The sequence below is a fragment of the Triturus cristatus genome, chromosome 2_1, assembly GCF_964204655.1.
Source record: "Triturus cristatus chromosome 2_1, aTriCri1.1, whole genome shotgun sequence".
NCBI lineage: Eukaryota > Metazoa > Chordata > Amphibia > Caudata > Salamandridae > Triturus > Triturus cristatus.
Genome location: NC_140581.1, coordinates 1029568285 through 1029586445, shown reverse-complemented (window position 1 = coordinate 1029586445; position 18161 = coordinate 1029568285). Strand labels below are relative to the sequence as shown.

The 18161-nt window shown below is 42.6% G+C and overlaps 1 protein-coding gene across 2 annotated transcripts in view; it reads left to right on the top strand.

The window, feature by feature from the left end:
- The window catches only part of LOC146866271 (alcohol dehydrogenase 1-like), a 306192-nt gene that overhangs the window by 130960 nt on the left and 157071 nt on the right, over nt 1-18161 (top strand). For both annotated transcript variants that reach the window (XR_014970817.1, XM_085635185.1), the window contains exon 3: nt 13902-14043. Coding sequence is in view for 1 of the 2 variants with exons in the window: in XM_085635185.1 (XP_085491311.1) it covers nt 13902-14043 (142 nt within the window). In the remaining variant the exon portion in view is untranslated. The remainder of the gene's footprint in view (nt 1-13901; nt 14044-18161) is intronic.

Here is an 18161-nt window from a genome sequence, read left to right as displayed (position 1 = left end):
GGAAAATTCTTTCCTAAAACACTTATTATGTCTGCCCCATTCCGCATCTACAGAGATAGTACACCAAAAAGTGGGAATTAGATATTCATTAGACTTGATCGCTATGCGACCGCTAATGCTTTGGAGATCTATTTGGGACAATGATGAGACAAAATTCACTCAAAGAATTCTCCAGGATTGTTTACAACTGGACAATAGTCTATCTATCCTCTGGATCAAATATGTTACGGATCTATATAATTAACTATTTAAGATCCATGAAAATACAGCTCATGCGATAGGTTGTCTAAACAGGAAATAAAGGGTATATTCCTGGCCCGCAAAAATGAGATCCATATGAGAACAGTTGTGAAGCAAACTACATTTTTGTTTTACAAAACAATTGTAGAAAGTGGCAGTTTTCAAGGCTATTTGTCTTTAGTCACTAAACCTTCACATCGCTTTGTAGTAATAAGGTCGAGACTAGGAACTGTTAATCATTTAGTTGCCTTTCCCAAAAAGAAAATACGGCCTGTAGCCCTATGCCCAGTCGATGAGTATTCCAAACAGAGCACTATGCACTTTATACGTTTTTGTGATTTTGTTTAGGAATTTTAGAAGTTTCTACTTAAAGCCATTGTTCAAGAAACACAATGTAAGAACAACTAATGCTGCTATGACCCTACTAATTGCACTAAATGATACGCAGATATGTTTTTATGTTGCGTTATTCATTTTAAAATCAATTTATGTGAGAAAAAGCATTTTTATTCCCAGCTGATTTTATTGTGATAATTAATTGGATCGTTTTCTGTGTAATTATACCTGCTTTTTAGTAATAACATTTAATTGTCTGTATATATGTGTTTATTGCTTTCTTGGTTGTTGTACGTACCGAAGGAAGCTTGCTGAACCGAACCGATCATCACGGCCAAAACTGAACCTCACATGCCAATTTATCCAACAAGAATCCACAGTTTTTAACAAAATTTCAACCTACCAGGAGTACTTTCTACTGGTTAACCCCTTCGCTGCTAGGCCTTTCCCCCCTTGTGCTAAGCCCTTTTTTGGCTATTTGGGGTAGTGCGCGCTTAGGCCCCTGTAACTTTTTGACCGCATAAGGTATCCACGCCAAATTTGCGTCTTTTACTTCCAACATCATGGGGATTCTAAAGGTACCCAGGGTTTGTGGATTCCCCTGGAGGGGTCCCAGAAATTAGCCAAAATACAGCTAGATTTTGTTTTTTTGGGGAAAAATTGGAAAAAAGGTCTGCAAATGAAAGCGTCTGGGTTTTTCCCTGCAAATGGTGTCAAAAAGGGTTTGTTGGGCTGAAATCACCATTTTCCCAGCTTTTAGGGAATTACAGACTTTTGTCAGAAAACCAACATTTTTAACACAGTTTTGGCATTTTTCTGGGACATAGCCTATTTTTTTGCTTTCAACCTCCTTCTAGTTAATGGTAGAAATGGGTATGAAAGCAATAATGTATCTTAGAAAGCTATACATTTTAGAAAAGTAGTCAGAATTCTGAATTCAGAAAGGGGTCATTTATGTAGATCGATCAAGGTTTCTTTATAGAAACGAACAGTTAAATATAGAAAAAATAAAAAATTAGTTGAAAAAAACAGCCTTTTGTGTCAACGTTTCCACTTGTAACTTCTTCTAATTATGACAGCTCTTTGAAAGCAATATACCATTATATCCCACGGACCTTTCTGGTTGTGGGGATATATAGGACGTGTAGGTTCACCAGAACCCCACAAACCCAGAGTCAAAAACTGAGCAGCAATTTGCAATGGCTTTTTATTATGAACCGGGTATATAGCAATTATTGTGGAAAAATGTATACATGGAAAAATCGGTATGAAAGACACCTATGCATTTCTGAAATGGGAACAAATTTTAGAGTTTAGAAACAGTAGATATTTGCACATTTTCGAAATTGGGAATACTCATACTAGCATGAGAATTATCAGTCATTTTTCAAAATGACTTCTTTTTTACACAATGTCTTTCATTTGGAAGGCAGAAATGCATCGAAAGTCAATAGGTAATAACAGTTGATTCACAAATCTGAATTACCCTAAGTCTCCTGATAAAAATGGTTGTGGGTTGTGCATAGAGCCCATGAAAGGAAATGGCTCAAAACCCAACATGAACTCACCACATTTTCACAATGAAAAATTACCCTTTTTTTGCAAAGTGCCTAGCTGTAGTTTTTTAACCCTAGCTCTGCCGGCATCTAGGGAAACCTAGCAAACCTATACATTTTTTAACACTAGACGCCCAGGGGAATCCAGGATGGCATGACTTGACTGCCTCCCACCAGGTTCTGTTACCCCGAATCCCTTGCAAACCTAAAAATTTGTCAAAAAAAACAAATTTTCCCCAAATTTCAGTGGTGGAAAGTTCTGGAATCTGCGTGGATCCACAAATTTCCACCCACCCCGCGTTCCCCAAAGTCTTCCGAGAAAAATAGTACCTCACTTGTGTGGGTCGGCCTAGTGCCCGCAACAAGAAACAGCGCAAAACGCAACGCGGACACACCTCAATTTTGCAGTGAAAAATGAGCCTTTTTTGGCAAAGTGCCTAGCTGTAGTTTTTTAACCATAGCTCAGCCGGCACCTAGGGAAACCTAGCAAACCTATAAATTTTTACAAAGTAGACACCCAGGGGAAGCCAGGATGGGGTGACTTGACTGCCTCCCACCAGGTTCTTTTACCCAGAATCCCTTGCAAATATAACAATTGGTTAAAAAAAACAAATTTTTCCCACATTTCTGTGGTGGAAAGTTCTAGAATCTGTGTGGATCTACAAATTTCCACCCACCCCGCGTTCCCCCAAGTCTTTCAAGAAAATGGTACCTCACTTGTGTGGGTCGGCCTAGTGCCCGCGACAGGAAACGGCTGAAAACACAACGTGGACACACCTCAATTTCGCAGTGAAAAATGACCCTTTTTTGGTAAAGTGCCTAGCCGTAGTTTTCTTACCATAGCTCTTCCGGCACCTAGGGAAACCTACCAAACCCACACATTTCTGAAAACTACACACCCAGGGGATTCCTTGGAGGTATGGCTTGTGTGGATCCCCCAACGTTTCCTTACCCAGAGTCCCCTGCAAACCTCAATTTTTGCTGAAAAGAATCACTTTTTTCACACATTTTTGTGTGGGAAAGTTGTGGCATCACCGGGCTCTCACAAATTTCCTACCACCCAGCGTTCCCCCAGGTCTCACGATAAAAATGGTGCCTCATTTGTGTGGGAGGCCCAAATCCCCGCGACAGGCAAGGGCCCAAAACGTAGTCAGGCGACATCAAAATTTCCTGTCACAAAACAACCTGGTTTTGCAAGGGGGGGTCACGTGGGTTTTTGGCCCCGTACTCAGCGACAACCTAGGGAAACCTACCAAACCCACACATTTATGAAAACTAGACACACAGGTGATTAAAGGGAGATATGGCTTGCGTGGATCCCGCAACGTTTCCTTACCCAGAATCCCCTGCAAACCTCAATTTTAGCTGAAAATATCACTTTCGTCACACATTTTGTGTGGGAAAGTTGTGGCATCACAGGGCTGACACAAATTTCCTACTACCCAGCATTCCACTGGGGCTCCTGATAAAAATGGTGCCTCACTCGTGTGGGAGGCCCAAGTACCCGCAACAGGCAAGGGCCCAAAACGTAGTGAGGCGACATCAAAATTGCCTGTCAAAAAACAACCTGGTTTTCCACGGAGGGTCACCTGGGTTTTTAGCACCGTGCTCAGCATCCACCTAGGGAAACCTATCAAACCCACAAATTTCTGAAAACTAGATACCCAGGGGATTCCAGGGAGGTATGGCTTGCGTGAATCTCCCAACGTTTCCTTACCCAGAATCCCATGCAAACCTCATTTTAGCTGACAAAAACACTTTTGTCACACATTTTTGTGTGGGAAAGTTGTTGCGTCACCGGGCTGACACAAATTTCCTACCACCCAGCGTTCCCCTGGGCTTCCCGATAAAAACAGTGCATCACTCATGTGGGAGGCCCAAGTACCCACGACAGGCAAGGGCCCAAAACGTAGTGAGGCAATATCAAAATTGCCTGTCACAAAACAACCTGGTTTTGCAATGGGGGTCACCTAGGTTTTTGGCCCCGTGCTTGGCGGCCACCTAGGGAAACCTAGCAAACCAACACATTTCTGAAAACTAGAGACCCAGGGGATTTCAGGGAGGTATGGCTTGCGTGGATCCCCCAATGTTTCCTTACCCAGAATCCCCTGCAAACCTCAATTTAAGTTGAAAAAATCACTTTTTTCACACATTTTTGTGTGGGAAAGTTGTGGCATCACCGGGCTGACACGAATTTCCTACTACCCAGCTTTCCCCCGGGCCTCCCGATAAAAATGGGGCCTCAGTCGTGTGGGAGGCCCAAGTACAAGCGACAGGCAAGGGCCCAAAACGTAGTGAGGCGACATCAAATTTGCCTGTCACAAAACAACCTGGTTTTGCAAGGGGGGTCACCTGGGTTTTTGGCCCCGTGCTCGGCGGCCACCTAGGGAAACCTACCAAACCCACACATTTCTGAAAACTAGACACCCAGGGGATTCCAGAGAGGCATGGCTTGCGTGGATCCCTCAACGTTTCCTTACCCAGAATCCCCTGCAAACCTCAATGTTAGCTGAAAAAAACAATTTTTTCACACATTTTTGTGTGGGAAAGTTGTGGCATCACCGGGCTGACACAAATTTCCTACCACCCAGCGTTCCACCGAGCCTCCCGATGAATACAGTGCCTCACTCGCGTGGGAGGCCCAAGTTACTGCGACAGACATGGGCCCAAAACGTAGTGAGGCGAAATCAAAATATGTACCTCAATACGTACATAATGCCTGTCGCGATGGTACTTGGGCCTCCCACACGAGTGAGGCAACATTTTTATCGGGAGACCTGGGGGAACGCTGGATGGTAGGAAAATTGTGTCAGCCCGGTGATGCCACAACTTTCCCACACAAAAATTTGTGAGAAAATTCGATTTTTTCAGCTAAAATTGAAGTTTTCAGTGGATTCTGGGTAACGAAACGTTGGGGGATCTACGCAAGCCATACCTCCCTGGAAGCCCCCGGTTATCTAGTTTTCAGAAATGTGTGGGCTTGGTAGGTTTCCTCAGATGGCCGCCAAGCACGGGGCCAAAAACCCAGGTGACCCCCCTTGCAAAACCAGGTGGTTTCGAGATAGGCAATTTTGATGTCGCCTCACTACGTTTTGGGCCATTGCCTGTAACGGGTACTTGGGTCTCTCACACAAGTGAGGCACCATTTTTATCGGTAGAGCTAGGGGAACGCTGGGTGGTAGGAAAATTGTGTCAGCCCGGTGATGCCACAATTTTCCCACACAAAAATGTGTGAAAAAAGTGATTTTTTTCAGCTAAAATTGAAGTTTGCAGGGGATTCTGGGTAAGGAAACGTTGGGGGATCCATGCAAGCCATACCTCCCTGGAAGCCCCCGGTTGTCTAGTTTTCAGAACTGTGTGGGTTTGGTAGATGTCCTTAGATGGACACCGAGAACTGGGCCAAAAACCCAGGTGACCCCCCTTGCAAAATCAGGTGGTTTTGAGATAGGCAATTTTGATGTCGCCGCACTACGTTTTGGGCCCTTGCCTGTCGCGGGTACTTGGGCCTCCCACACAAGTGAGGCACCATTTTTATCGGGAGATCTGGAGGAAAGCTGGGTGGTAGGAAATTTGTGTGAGCCCGGTGATGCCACATCTTTCCCACACAAAAATGTATGAAAAAAGTGATTTTTTCAGCTAACATTGAGGTTTGCAGGGGATTGTGGGTAAGGAAACTTTGGGGGATCCACGTAAGCCATACCTCCCTAGAAGTTCCCGGGTGTCTAGTTTTCAGAATTGTGTGGGTTTGGTAGGTTCCCTAGATGGCCGCCATGCAAAACCAGGTTGTTTTGAGATAATTAGTTTTTTATTTCTGCAGCGGGAAAATTATGGCACAATATTGCTTGGAAAATGTGACAGACATTTTGAGGTTTGCAGGACATTGTGGATAAAATAACTTGTTGGGATTCACAAGAGAGACATCACCATGTAATCCCATGGGTTTACGGCAATATCTACAGTTGATAGTTTATTCTTAGATGGAATGTGCACCTTGGCAGAGAGACTAAAAAGACAAAGATTCCTGCACAGCCATCTATTCCTCAAACACACACACATACTGGTTGGATTTGGCACGAGGGTGAGTGATGGTTCAGTATAAAAAATTTTATTAACAAGAGATTTCACAAAAATGAAATGCACTGTCAATAATTAAATGGACAAAAAAATGAACCAGTGACTCGCAGCTTGTGAGCTGTAAAGCCACAGCAAGGCACCAACGGCTTTACAGGCCATTCCCACACCTTTCATACGTGATACACAAAAGACCATTCACAGCACCAGGTATGAAACCCACAGATTCCAGAATTCACAAAAAGGGACAAGGTACACCCTACTTCAGAAAGACAAAAAAGACAAATATTACTGCACAGCCATCTAATCCTCAAGCACACACACATACTGGTTGGATTTGGCACGAGGGTGAGTGATGGTTCAGTATGTACAATTGTTTTAGCAAGTGATTTCACAAAAATGAAATGCACTGTCAATAATTGAAAGGACGAGAAACTGAACCATTGACTCACAGCTCGTGAGCTGAAAAGCCACGACAAGACACCAACCTCTTTACAGGCCAGTCATACACCTTTCATACGTGTGACACATACAAAACCATTCACACTGCCAGCCGCTGGCCCATCACATTACAACACTCACACCAGCAGACAGCGCCATTCAAGGGCCCATCACTTACACACGCCCACATACCTGCACAAGCTGATGGAATGCGTGGAGTGGCACTCAACTAGCAGTGTGTGTAGTGACCAGCAGCATGTCAACACTCACACACCGCCAGTCGAGCTCCAGTCCACATACACCGCCAGCCAAGCGCCAGTCCACGCACAATGCCAGCCAAGCACCAAGCCACACACACCACCAGCCAAGCGCCAATCCACGCACACCACCAGTCAAGCGCAAATCCACGCACACCACCAGACAAGCGCCAGCCTACACACACCACCATCACATTTAGGATTTTTTTATACAAAAAAGAAAACACAAACGAATTGCAAATAGATACAAATCTACTAACACAAAATCTGAAACTAAATACATTGCACTAATGCCAACCTTGAAACAGAATACATTTTGTTAAACAATACAGGCCAGGCAGTTCACTTTACCACTCATGGATGCTCCCAAAAATTCTTACGTGTGTGCTACGTTTTAAAACAAGCAGACACACACAGTCCAGGGTTAGAAGGATAATCGGGGCAGTACATACGAGTCTCCTTCCGCACAAGTCTTCGCCAACAGACTCTACATCTCCTAGTGGGAAAGTCTTTTGAGGTTGTGGGAGGAATATATTCAGGAAAGTGGCGATCTTTCCATCTAGCCACATCTTCCACCACTCCAACTCTAGGAACACTCGCCTGTTCCACTAGAACAAGACTGCCTAGTACAGACTCCTGAAACTTAGCAAAAGTCATCTTTAACTTAGGACAAGAATCCTTGAACACAACAAAAGCATTAAAGGTTGCCAAGTGGAAATGATGGATAGCCAACTTCTTATTCCAAATTTAAGCCTTACGAAAAGCAGCGTAAGGGTCCAACCTCTGATCTACTCTGTCAACACCACCCATGTGCCTATTATAGTCTAAAAAGCACACAGGTTTGCGCACTTCAGCAACCTGATCCCAAACAGTCACAGGTGCAGTGCTTTCATCATGGATGGTAGTCAGCATGTAGACATCTCTCCTGTCTGAAAACTTCACAGCTAGAAGCTCCTCGCAATGCACTGCACTGCTCTGTCCCCACACAAGCTTTTGACAAACAAGTTCTTTTGGGAAACCTTTACGGTTAGATTGTGCCACAAGCAGCAGTGCCTACTTGGCCAATCCCCTGAACAACCGCACACCAGTGTAGAAGTTATCTACATATAAATGGTGACCTTTGTTAAATAATCCTCTACCAAGTTCCCACACAATTTTCTCAGTCACTCCAAAAGTGAACGGACAACCAGGGGGGGTTAATGCTGGATTCCTTACCGGTGTACACCCTGAAATTAGAGACATATTCAGTCCTACTGTCACACAGCATATACAGCTTAATTCCATAGCGTGCACTCTTACTAGGAATGTACTGCCTAAAAACCAAGCGGCCCTTGAACAACACCAAAGACTCATCCACTGCTATTTATTTCCTGGAGCATAGATCTCAGAAAATCGATCAACAAAGTGATCAAGGACAGGCCGAATCTTAAAAAGGCGGTCACAATCAGGGTGATCTCGTGGCAACGCTAAACCATTATCGACAAAATGCAGCATCCGAAGCAGAAGCAAATACCTATCATGACTCATGACTGCCGGAAATATAGCCGTTGCCATTAAGGGACTAGTAGACCAATATGACGACATTGATGGCTTCCTTAGCAAGCCCATCAAAAAAGTTGAATCCAAGAACTTCTTCATCTCTTCAAGATTTGTGGGAGTCCACCGGGTAGCTCTAGAATGGGGCTTAAGGCTGGCACTGTTGTCCCTCAAAAATTGTTCGGCATACAAATTAGTCTGCTCAACAATCTCTGCCAAAAACACATCTTCCATAAACAACTGAAAAAAATGTATCGGCAAAAAGTTTTCAGTGTTCACTCTACACCCTGGAACACCAGTAAAGTCTGGAAATGCCGGCTGCACCATGCTAGGGGCAACCCAGAGGTCAGCAATTTCAACAGGAAGCCTTTCAGTCCCAGCCTGCAGCCCAGATGCCTCTTGCCGCAGTACAGCAACGGGAAGCCTTGCAGCCCCAGATGCCTCTTGTTGCACTACAGCAACGTGAAGCCTTGCAGCCTCAGGCTGCAGCCCAGAGGCCTCCTGCCGCACTATCGGCACATCAGTGTCCTCCTCCAACACAGGCACTTCATACGCACTAAGATTAGCTTCATCCGCACTGAGAGAAGCTTCATCATCCGATGATTCCATGTGGAGAGAAAACTCACTGCCTGAATCATCCCCTCCCACCTCTGCCTCAGAATCAGAGTCAGTCTCTGAACCATGGTCAGAGGAAGACTCAAAAAGCATACCAACAAACTGCTCAGCAGTAATCCTGCCGCTGGCCGTTATCCATACTAAGAAAGGAGACTGCACAAACAAGTCAACAACAACCAACACTGTGCAAAGTAAGTAGTAAACAAAGTATGGCTTTAGCACAAACATCTATATACTCAAAAACAATATAACTCTCTTACCAAAGATAGCTACACTCACCAGCACCTACTCTGAAGAGACACAGCAAAAAGCAACGATATCCCACGAGAAAGAAAAAAGAAAACCAATTACTCATAAGACAACAAAGTACACATCAAGCACTAGTGCAAAAAGATTTTGACACTCAAAACACAGAAGCCAAACATACTGCTATTACTACACCATTTGCAAAAAACACATTCATGTAGGGAAATTAAACTAATTTAGAGTAAATAGTACAAAAAAATTCTCTTACCAAGCACATGCAACTACACAAGCTGCAAAACCAGCAGTAACAAAACCGCAACCTGGAACAGTCTAAAGAGCAAAAGCCTTGAACTAGAATAAAATAGAGAAATAAAAAAATTACTATTACATTTCACAAACAATATGACAATCAAAATTATAACACACAATGTCGCTACCCAAATGGTCAATCGGCCAGATGGGCCTTTAAATAGGGCTGAGAAAAATGGGGATTAGGTGAGGTTTTCTACCAAGCCACTCTATCTTCCAGGTGGGGAAAAAAACAGACAGATATTTGTCACCCCTTGGAAAAAAATAGATCCCTGGTGCCTAGTAGGGTTTTTTGCCTTACTCACCCACCTAGGGCAGAAAGACCTAAACAATGGGGCAGATCTGTCGGGGGCAGAAAATACACAAACATATTTTAACCCCCTTGGAAGCGACCCTTGGCCAAGGGGTGGCTTCCATTACCTATAAAAGAAAATTCCTGGTGTCTACTGGGGTTTTCTGTCCCCCCCACCCGGGGGCAGTAAGGACAAAAAACATCCACAAACATAACCACCTTTAGAAGCAAACCAAGGGGTCGCTTCCACACACTACAAAACACAATCCCTAGGGCCTAGTGGGTCAGAAAGGCAAAAAAAAGGTCAGATCTGCCCCCGGGGGGAAGAAAAACATCCAGAAAAAAATGCTCCGCTTTGGAAGTGACCCTTGCCCAAGGGGTCGCTTACATCTATATTTAAATCTTCCAAAACAAATCCTGGTGGCGAGTGGTGTTTACTGCCCTCCCAGCGGTAAAACAGCCCAAAAAATGGGCCAATTTGCCCGCGGGGGGCACAGAAACATCAAGACAAAAACACACCCCTTTGGAAGCGACCCTTGCCCAAGGGGTCATTTCCATCTAAATTTAAGTGCCCTTAAACCAAAACCCTGGTGGCTAGTGGTGTTTTCTGCCCCCCCGGGGGCAAAATTACCAAGAAAACAGGTCAATTTACCCCCGGGGGGACATCAACAAACAAATGCACCCCTTTGGAAGCGACCCTTGCCCAAGGGGTAGCTTCCATCTAAATTTAAATGCCCCCAAATGGAAACCCTGGTGGCTAGTGGTATTTCTGCCCCCAAGCAAAACTATGTCCACTATGGTGGGCACCTAGTGACATAGGGAGCTAGCCCTGGGAAGTGGTGGAAACCAGACCCATTAATGGCTCCAGGAGGGGGGCACACAGCCTCTCTGCTTAGTTATTCTAGAGCCTACCCTGGGGATTACCCCGTGGCCAAAAATGGCCCAGGAGGGGGGCCACGCAGCTGCATCACCCTTTTTGTTAAATCAGACCGGCCCCTAGGGAGATGGTGGTCCCCAGGCTGTAAAAGCCCCTGGAGGGGGTCTGTGTGGCCCCCTCCACTGGAAATTAATTTATTATCCTGTGGCTGTAAGCAGCCTGGTGAGGGGGCTCCACAGACCCCCTCCTCCATTTTATTATATTGGCCTTATTTCAGTAAGGAGGCTGTCGTCCGGGGCCAATATTGGCCAAGGGAATGGGGGCCACAAACACCCTCTCCCCAAAATGTATATATTTAAGTTCGCCCCTGGAACCCGACATACCCGGGGGGCTCAATTTTCAATTTGGTCTGTAAAGTCGCAGATCCACTGCGATTTCACCACAAAATTGAAAAACAAAATGCTGCCATCCTGGCTGGCCACCAGTGAGACCCTACCACCAGTCCTAGGGGGAAAGGATATTCCTAGCCTGCCCTCTTCTCTTTTTTTTTAACTTTCTGTTTTGACTCGGCTGAGTCAGAGTTAAAAAATTGCTGCCAAACTACCTGATTGAAATGTGGTCAGCCAATCAGATCTTAGCATGAGATCTATTGAATCCACAGAGAATCCACATTTCTAGCTATACAAATTAGTTTTTTTTAGTAGTTTGAAAACTACTGAACGGATTTACACCAAATCACATAAAGGGCTCTTTGGTACCAAGAGCTGCCTCTCTGCTAAATTTGGTGTAATTCCAATTGACAACCTCGAGCTGTAGTAGTGTCTATAATCCCCATGGGAAATGCACATTTTTAGACACCCCTCGCTTGACGAATCACCTTGAAACTTTCCATAGAGAACTAGACAAAGCGTGCCACTTTTTGTGGAAAATTTTGTGAATGTTCTTGAATTGGCGCAAAAGTTATACTCAAACCAGAAAACTCTTTTCCTATGGAAACTATGGCCTAACTATAACTACATACTGGTGACCCCAAATATATATATAAGAACATTTTGATAAGAGCAGCTGTACTAATAAATGCACATTCACACAGTTGTTTGTAAAGTGATTCCATATTATTAATGGAACAACTCTACTGTTCAACAGAAGGCATCGTCAATGTGATTCTATATTACTGCTGAGACGTAACTCCCTATATCCTTGCTTTGATAAAATGCCTTTTTTTAAACAAACAAAAGACACACAATTGATGGATGGATTGCAGAACAAATCAAAACATTCACCCCCAGTCAAGAGATCTTGAGGGCCATCAATTGTGTGCCTTTTGCTTTCTCGCCCTAAGTCCGCCAGGTATGCCCAGACGTGTGTCCTGGGCTGTGCCACTGGATCCAAGCTATCCTGGTGATATGGGATGAAACCCCAAACCCGGTCCTTGGATGTTTGTTTCCGGTCCAGGGAGGACCTGGCTTGGCAGTTGGGGCTGGACTGTTCCCATGAGGCACAGGGTCAAGACTAATTTGCATATGGCCTGGTCTAAACTCGGGTGTCATGGTGAGAAAAAGATTTAACCCAGATCTCTTGACAGGGGGTGAATATTTTGATTTGTTCTGCATTCCGTCCATCAATTGTGTGTCTTTTGCTTTCTAGCCCTAAGTGTGCCGGATATGCCCAGACGTGGGTCTCGGGCTCACTGTGCCACTCGATTCAAGCAACCTGGCTGATGAGGGGTGAAACCCCGAAACCGGTCCTAGGATGCTTGTTTCGGGTCCAGGGCGGACCTGGATTGGCAGTTCAGGCTGGACTGTTCACATGAGGCACAGGGTCGAGACTGATTTGGCTATGGCCAGATCTAAACCGCGGTGGGATGTTGAGCGATATAATGATGGATTTAATCCAGATCTCTTGACTGGGGATGAATGTTTTGATTTGTTCTGCATTCCTTCCATCAATTGTGTGTCTTTTGCTTTTTTAAATAAGAGCACATGAAAACATGCCATAGCATAATCCAAAAATTCATATGTGCTGGGTATACAACTAGCATCTATTGCCATTGTTCTGAAACTGGAACTGCCATTATAATCTCAAAGCTTCCCTTCTCATGCATCAAGGACCTTCAATTTAAATAGCCTCAGATAGTCTGTATTGGACTTTTGTGTATTCTGCCCCATTTAGCACCTCTACCTTAATACATATCAAAGGAATATTTGAAACATATAGCCTCAGCATTATCACCGATGGACTTTGTAGTTTGAATTACAACCATATGCGACTCATTTTGAACACATGAATATTCGTAGTTTGTGGACTGATTGTCTAAAACAGATATCTGGCCATTTAGTTGTTTTTTAGTTTTATCAAGCTATTATCAATCATAGGCTTCTTACTTCTTTGTACTGTGATTTCGGTCTTCCTGTACTTTTGAACACCTAGATATTCACTTGTGGGTGATGGTTCACTTTTCTGCATGATTATTTAAATGAACGAATTAATAAATAAAAACAAACAAATGTGAGATATGTATGATCTCATTGTGCAGGGGGTTGTTCCTTCCATATCAAGTTTTAAACATAAATTTAAAAAACAAATTTGTCACATCATTCCTTTCTTTCTAATTGAAAACTGAGCTAAACTATACTTTTCTCTAAACAGTAGCTGTGCTAAGGCTAAGCTTTTGAGGGGATTTGAAACTATGTCTAGATAATGACCAACCAGTCAACATATTGCACTCTGATATTACTTGCCCTATCAGATTATAATCTGAGCTGTTTTGCTGCAATGGATCAATTTTCCAGTGATTCTGGAATTGCGCATTTATCAAGAGATCAATCAGAGCAAGTTTACTTCAGGCCACAAAATACCGAAACGCTGTACAGTGTTGATTTTGCGTGGAATTGAAGAAGGTAGTACCACTACCATGTACACCCTAATATAGTTTAGTTTACCCGTTACATGACTATTTGTGTACTTAGCTTAGCTTGATGAGCTAATCATCTGATAAAACACTGCATTACTTGACCAGGAAGCTTTGCTTTGGACTATGACATGCAGTTCCATTTCTTGTAATACACTGTCACATGTAGATGTATGCATTGCATGGTGACATATTTCTTTGTGTATTGTTGCAGATGGTGGCTTCTGGTATTTGCCGCACAGATGATCACGTGCTTGAGGGTCACATTACAAACATAAAGTTTCCTGTGATTGTGGGCCATGAAGGTGCTGGAATTGTTGAAAGTGTTGGAAGAGGAGTGACCACAGTAAAACCAGGTGAGGTCAAAATGTATCTAAGTGACCTTGAGGTCCAAATGCATTGAGCCAACAGCAACCTGGAAGCCACCTGAGTGATGGATTCCTGGTGTATTTTACAAAGTTACTTTTTTTTACATTGTTATTCAAACAAATACAGGATATGAAATGTTAAAGTTACTCAGAGCCCTCAATCAATAGGTTAATTGGATTTACTAATGGATGGCATGAGATAGGTATTCTTTGGGACATGTTCTTTGACGAATGTTTGACTGTAGGAAGAGTCGCCCGCCACTGAGACCAAAGGGACATTTATACCTAAAGAACAGAGTGTTATCAATAGACTAAGTGGAGGTCAGACATATTCATGTCTTTTTCTTCTGCTTGTACAAGGACAGAATCCATTCTTTTCCTGATGCAGGCCCGAGACCCTGCAGAGGCATATTTAGACACGTTGGCACAGGGATGAATGAGGTATTATTTCTCAAATTACATCCACAATAAATTGTTTTAATTCGACAAAGTGTACCCTCTGAATAAAAGAAACCCCTTTGGGTTTACGCTAAGGCAGTTGTAAGTGTCATCTGGATGATACACCCTTCCAGTACTTTTAATTCTGAGCTCCCTCGTTGTGAGGTTGAGACCGCTCTGGCGGTAAAATCCTATCAGGGCAGAATGGCCTAACCAATGATGAAGCATGCCACTGCCTTGTGGGTAAGGCTTTTCTGTTATTTATAATTGTTCTCCCCTTTGGCCCGATTATATCCTGAAAAACTTAGGTGTGGGCATCAATCCCATATTTTTTGTATGTGATGGATTTATATAGCAGTAACAGCCATTGGTGTAGCAAGGAAACCACAGGGCTTTATGAAAAGAAGAAAAATGTGTTTCATTATTGAAAACAATAAACGTTGGGGCGTAGTGGGTCCCTCACACCCCTGGTAAAAGCCAATAATAGCATTGATGCTCACCATGGTGACAGGGAACAGCACAACAGCAAAACATGAATATACAAAGAAAAACAATTAGTTGGTTAACTTTAAAAGTTACAAGTTGTTTTGCAGTGGTGGGGATCTGTATGGACTGAAGGGAATCCTCATTATTTTTATGTATTGTCTCATTTAGTGTACGCTCCACTCAGATTGGCTTCACTGCGCTGAATGATACGTATTTGAAAACATAAAGTCAACCACATACTGACTGTGGTAACACCATTTGTAGCTCATGCCAAAGATTAATCAGCATCTTCTAAGCGATAATGATATTGCATCTCAACTTGTGTGTAGATATACAAAAACAGAGAACAGTCTTTCCACAAAGGTAATATTGAGAAGGGATAGGTGATCAATGTAAAAACAATATTCTGATGCAGGAAGAAAACTAGGCAAATACTTCGCCACATCTGGGCAATGAAGCATTACATGGTGGAAGGGCCCAAAGAATTATGCCACTAACATACACCTGAGTGAAAGGGAGGAGGAAATCACATAGGGAATCAGAGCACTGGGCATTTCTGGTTGTAAACCAAAATCCAGTAGAATAATGGATGGGTATTAAGTTTATGGCTAAATTGAACATGATGTGCTGGTGAAGGGAAATCAAATGGGGAGATCCTCAGTCCAACTTTGCAAGTGCAGTACATTGCATCTCAATACACAAAGTCAATTGAAAATTTAGTTGCAGGATCTTCAGAGCGAAACATCATTAATTATGTATCAAGACCAGAGGAAAACGTGTGTGGGGAGCCTCAATAGTGAATAAGGGCGGTTATACATTTAAAAGGCTGAGGAAATTAGAAGGTAAATGGGCAAAGACCAATGGCACAACAACATTAAAGACCTATTAGCAAATAGTGGTACTCTTGATATGAGTAGATTGGAGTTTTTCTTGAAAACAGGTTTGGAAATAGACCTTTGCAATGTGCATCTCAGGTTCTGAGAAACTCCCTTTAAACCAAGCTTTGAAGTAAGATGTATGGGGATTACATTTAAAGCTTTGTAAAGTGGGGCTTGCAGTCCTTATGTGGAATAGTATCTCAATTGTGAACTATCTATGTCAGGCCAGCACAGAAGTGATATGGTCAATCATCATATTGACAGAGCAAGAGTGTCCTTTCCTGGGGATGTGAACCGCATAATTTTAAAGCTGTGGTCAAAGATATTTTTAGCTGTATCTAGTTGTACTGTTGGGGCAAACCAAATTTAACATTTCTTTTGTGATGTAAATAATGCACTCTGGTGATTCCTTTATAGATTGAACAGTAGTTGGTCTTGCTAGCTGTGTGCAGTTTCAAATATGGTTACCCTCAATTCGGTGTCTAATATTTTTTTTCTTTAATAAGTATTTTATTCCATATTGTGGGGAATTTGCTTTGCTGATAAGGCCCATTACCTCCACTCATCCGTGTCCTTCACAAAGTCCCAAAAAGATATACTTCCCGCCCCTTTGTTCTACAACACAGGTTGCCTACCTTTCACTGTGTTGCTAATGCTCATGAAGGCATATGTTAGATTTTTTCACAATGGAATACATTGATCAGTATTATTAAATGTGTACAAGTTAATGCAAGTGATGCACTTAATGAATTAACCATAATTGAGGAGTTGTCTTCTCCAGCACAGTGGCTCCTTCCTATGTATCTAATTTAGAAGAATAATTGGATACCGTTTTATATACATATTCCCCTGACATAAGTCTCAGGCTCTGTGATTGAATGAGTAAATGGGTATTAATCATTTCTTCACATTACATTATTGCTACTGTAGTTGTATTGTGTTATACAGTGATTTTAGGTTGTGTAACAGTGCAAAGAATCATTGTGCAAGTCCAAAGCATGGTTCTCCCTGAATCTCGGCAAGCTCATCGCTCACCATCATTTTTTAAGCAGGAGTTCCAAATAAAGTTGATGGGTGAACTACAATAGCAGCTCAAAGAAACTGCAACACATTTCTCTATCCAGGGTGAAGTGGGGTTTTGATGTCACTCATTATGAACATCCCTCCAAATGAACCTGCAGAGATTACAGTACTGGATTAAGAGCTCTGCTCAGATTGTGTAAAGTGGAAGGAGTAAGGCTTTGAAAATTACCCACTATACAGGCCTATACACAAATGGCATTATTTAGTATGTTAATAGTACTATGTTAGTAGTACCAACATGCTACAAAATGTCATTCTCAAACCTTTATTCAGTGGTCTATGCCTCCACCTCTCCCATCTGTCACATGAGGAGATCGTATCCCCTATTTTCAATCTATCTTTCCCTATATTTTCTGATATACTAACCATCATCTCAACTCACAGGTTTCTGTTAACTTGTACCACTTTTGTATGTCATATGTTACCAATACTTCATATCTTAAGCTTCATTTCCATTTTGTCTAGGCTGTATTGGTGAAATTATAGGGTTAACAGAGGGCCCCATGTCACTGGTACACCATGGCTTAAGCCTCGGATGGTCACTTAGCAAATCAGTGCAATTTGTATGTTCTGTTTGTTTGGTTAAGTAAAACCATTTGTAATAAGGCTCCTCACTGAGTACTGAAGGTGCTGAAAGGAAGGAGTTCTGCAAAGGGCTGTAATGACCATTTTGATATACCTGGATTATATTTTTTACTGGGCTAGAATTGGGATTAACACATGTCTGGTTTCTGATATGTGCATAAGGAACCAATTGTTTCAAAAGCACAGGTAGTGACACTGTAGTAAAGTTCTTTTTCACTCTAACATTATGGATAAGAGAGGAACCATCTTGATATGGTTCCTATTCCTGATTGCAAACATTTAATAAAAATACATAAACCTTCTGTGATGATGCGCCTATTTGATATGAATCCCGCAAAGCTCCCTTCTGAATCACCCTGTTCAATGAATACATTGAATCACTGAGTGAACTACTTACAGATCTTGATATATCTTTCCATCAGAACGCTGATGACATCTAAGTCTATCTTAAATTTAACTTCCACATTCCATCTGCAATACAAAATCTCCCATAGAGTGCAATCATAAATTGATTAAACTTAAAATATAATGCCTTGCAAACCAAATGGCATATTCGGAATTTGACCCTGCAATAAAACAATATCGGCTTGAAACTATCATTAATGTTGGCATTACCCTCAGACCTGCCATTGACTG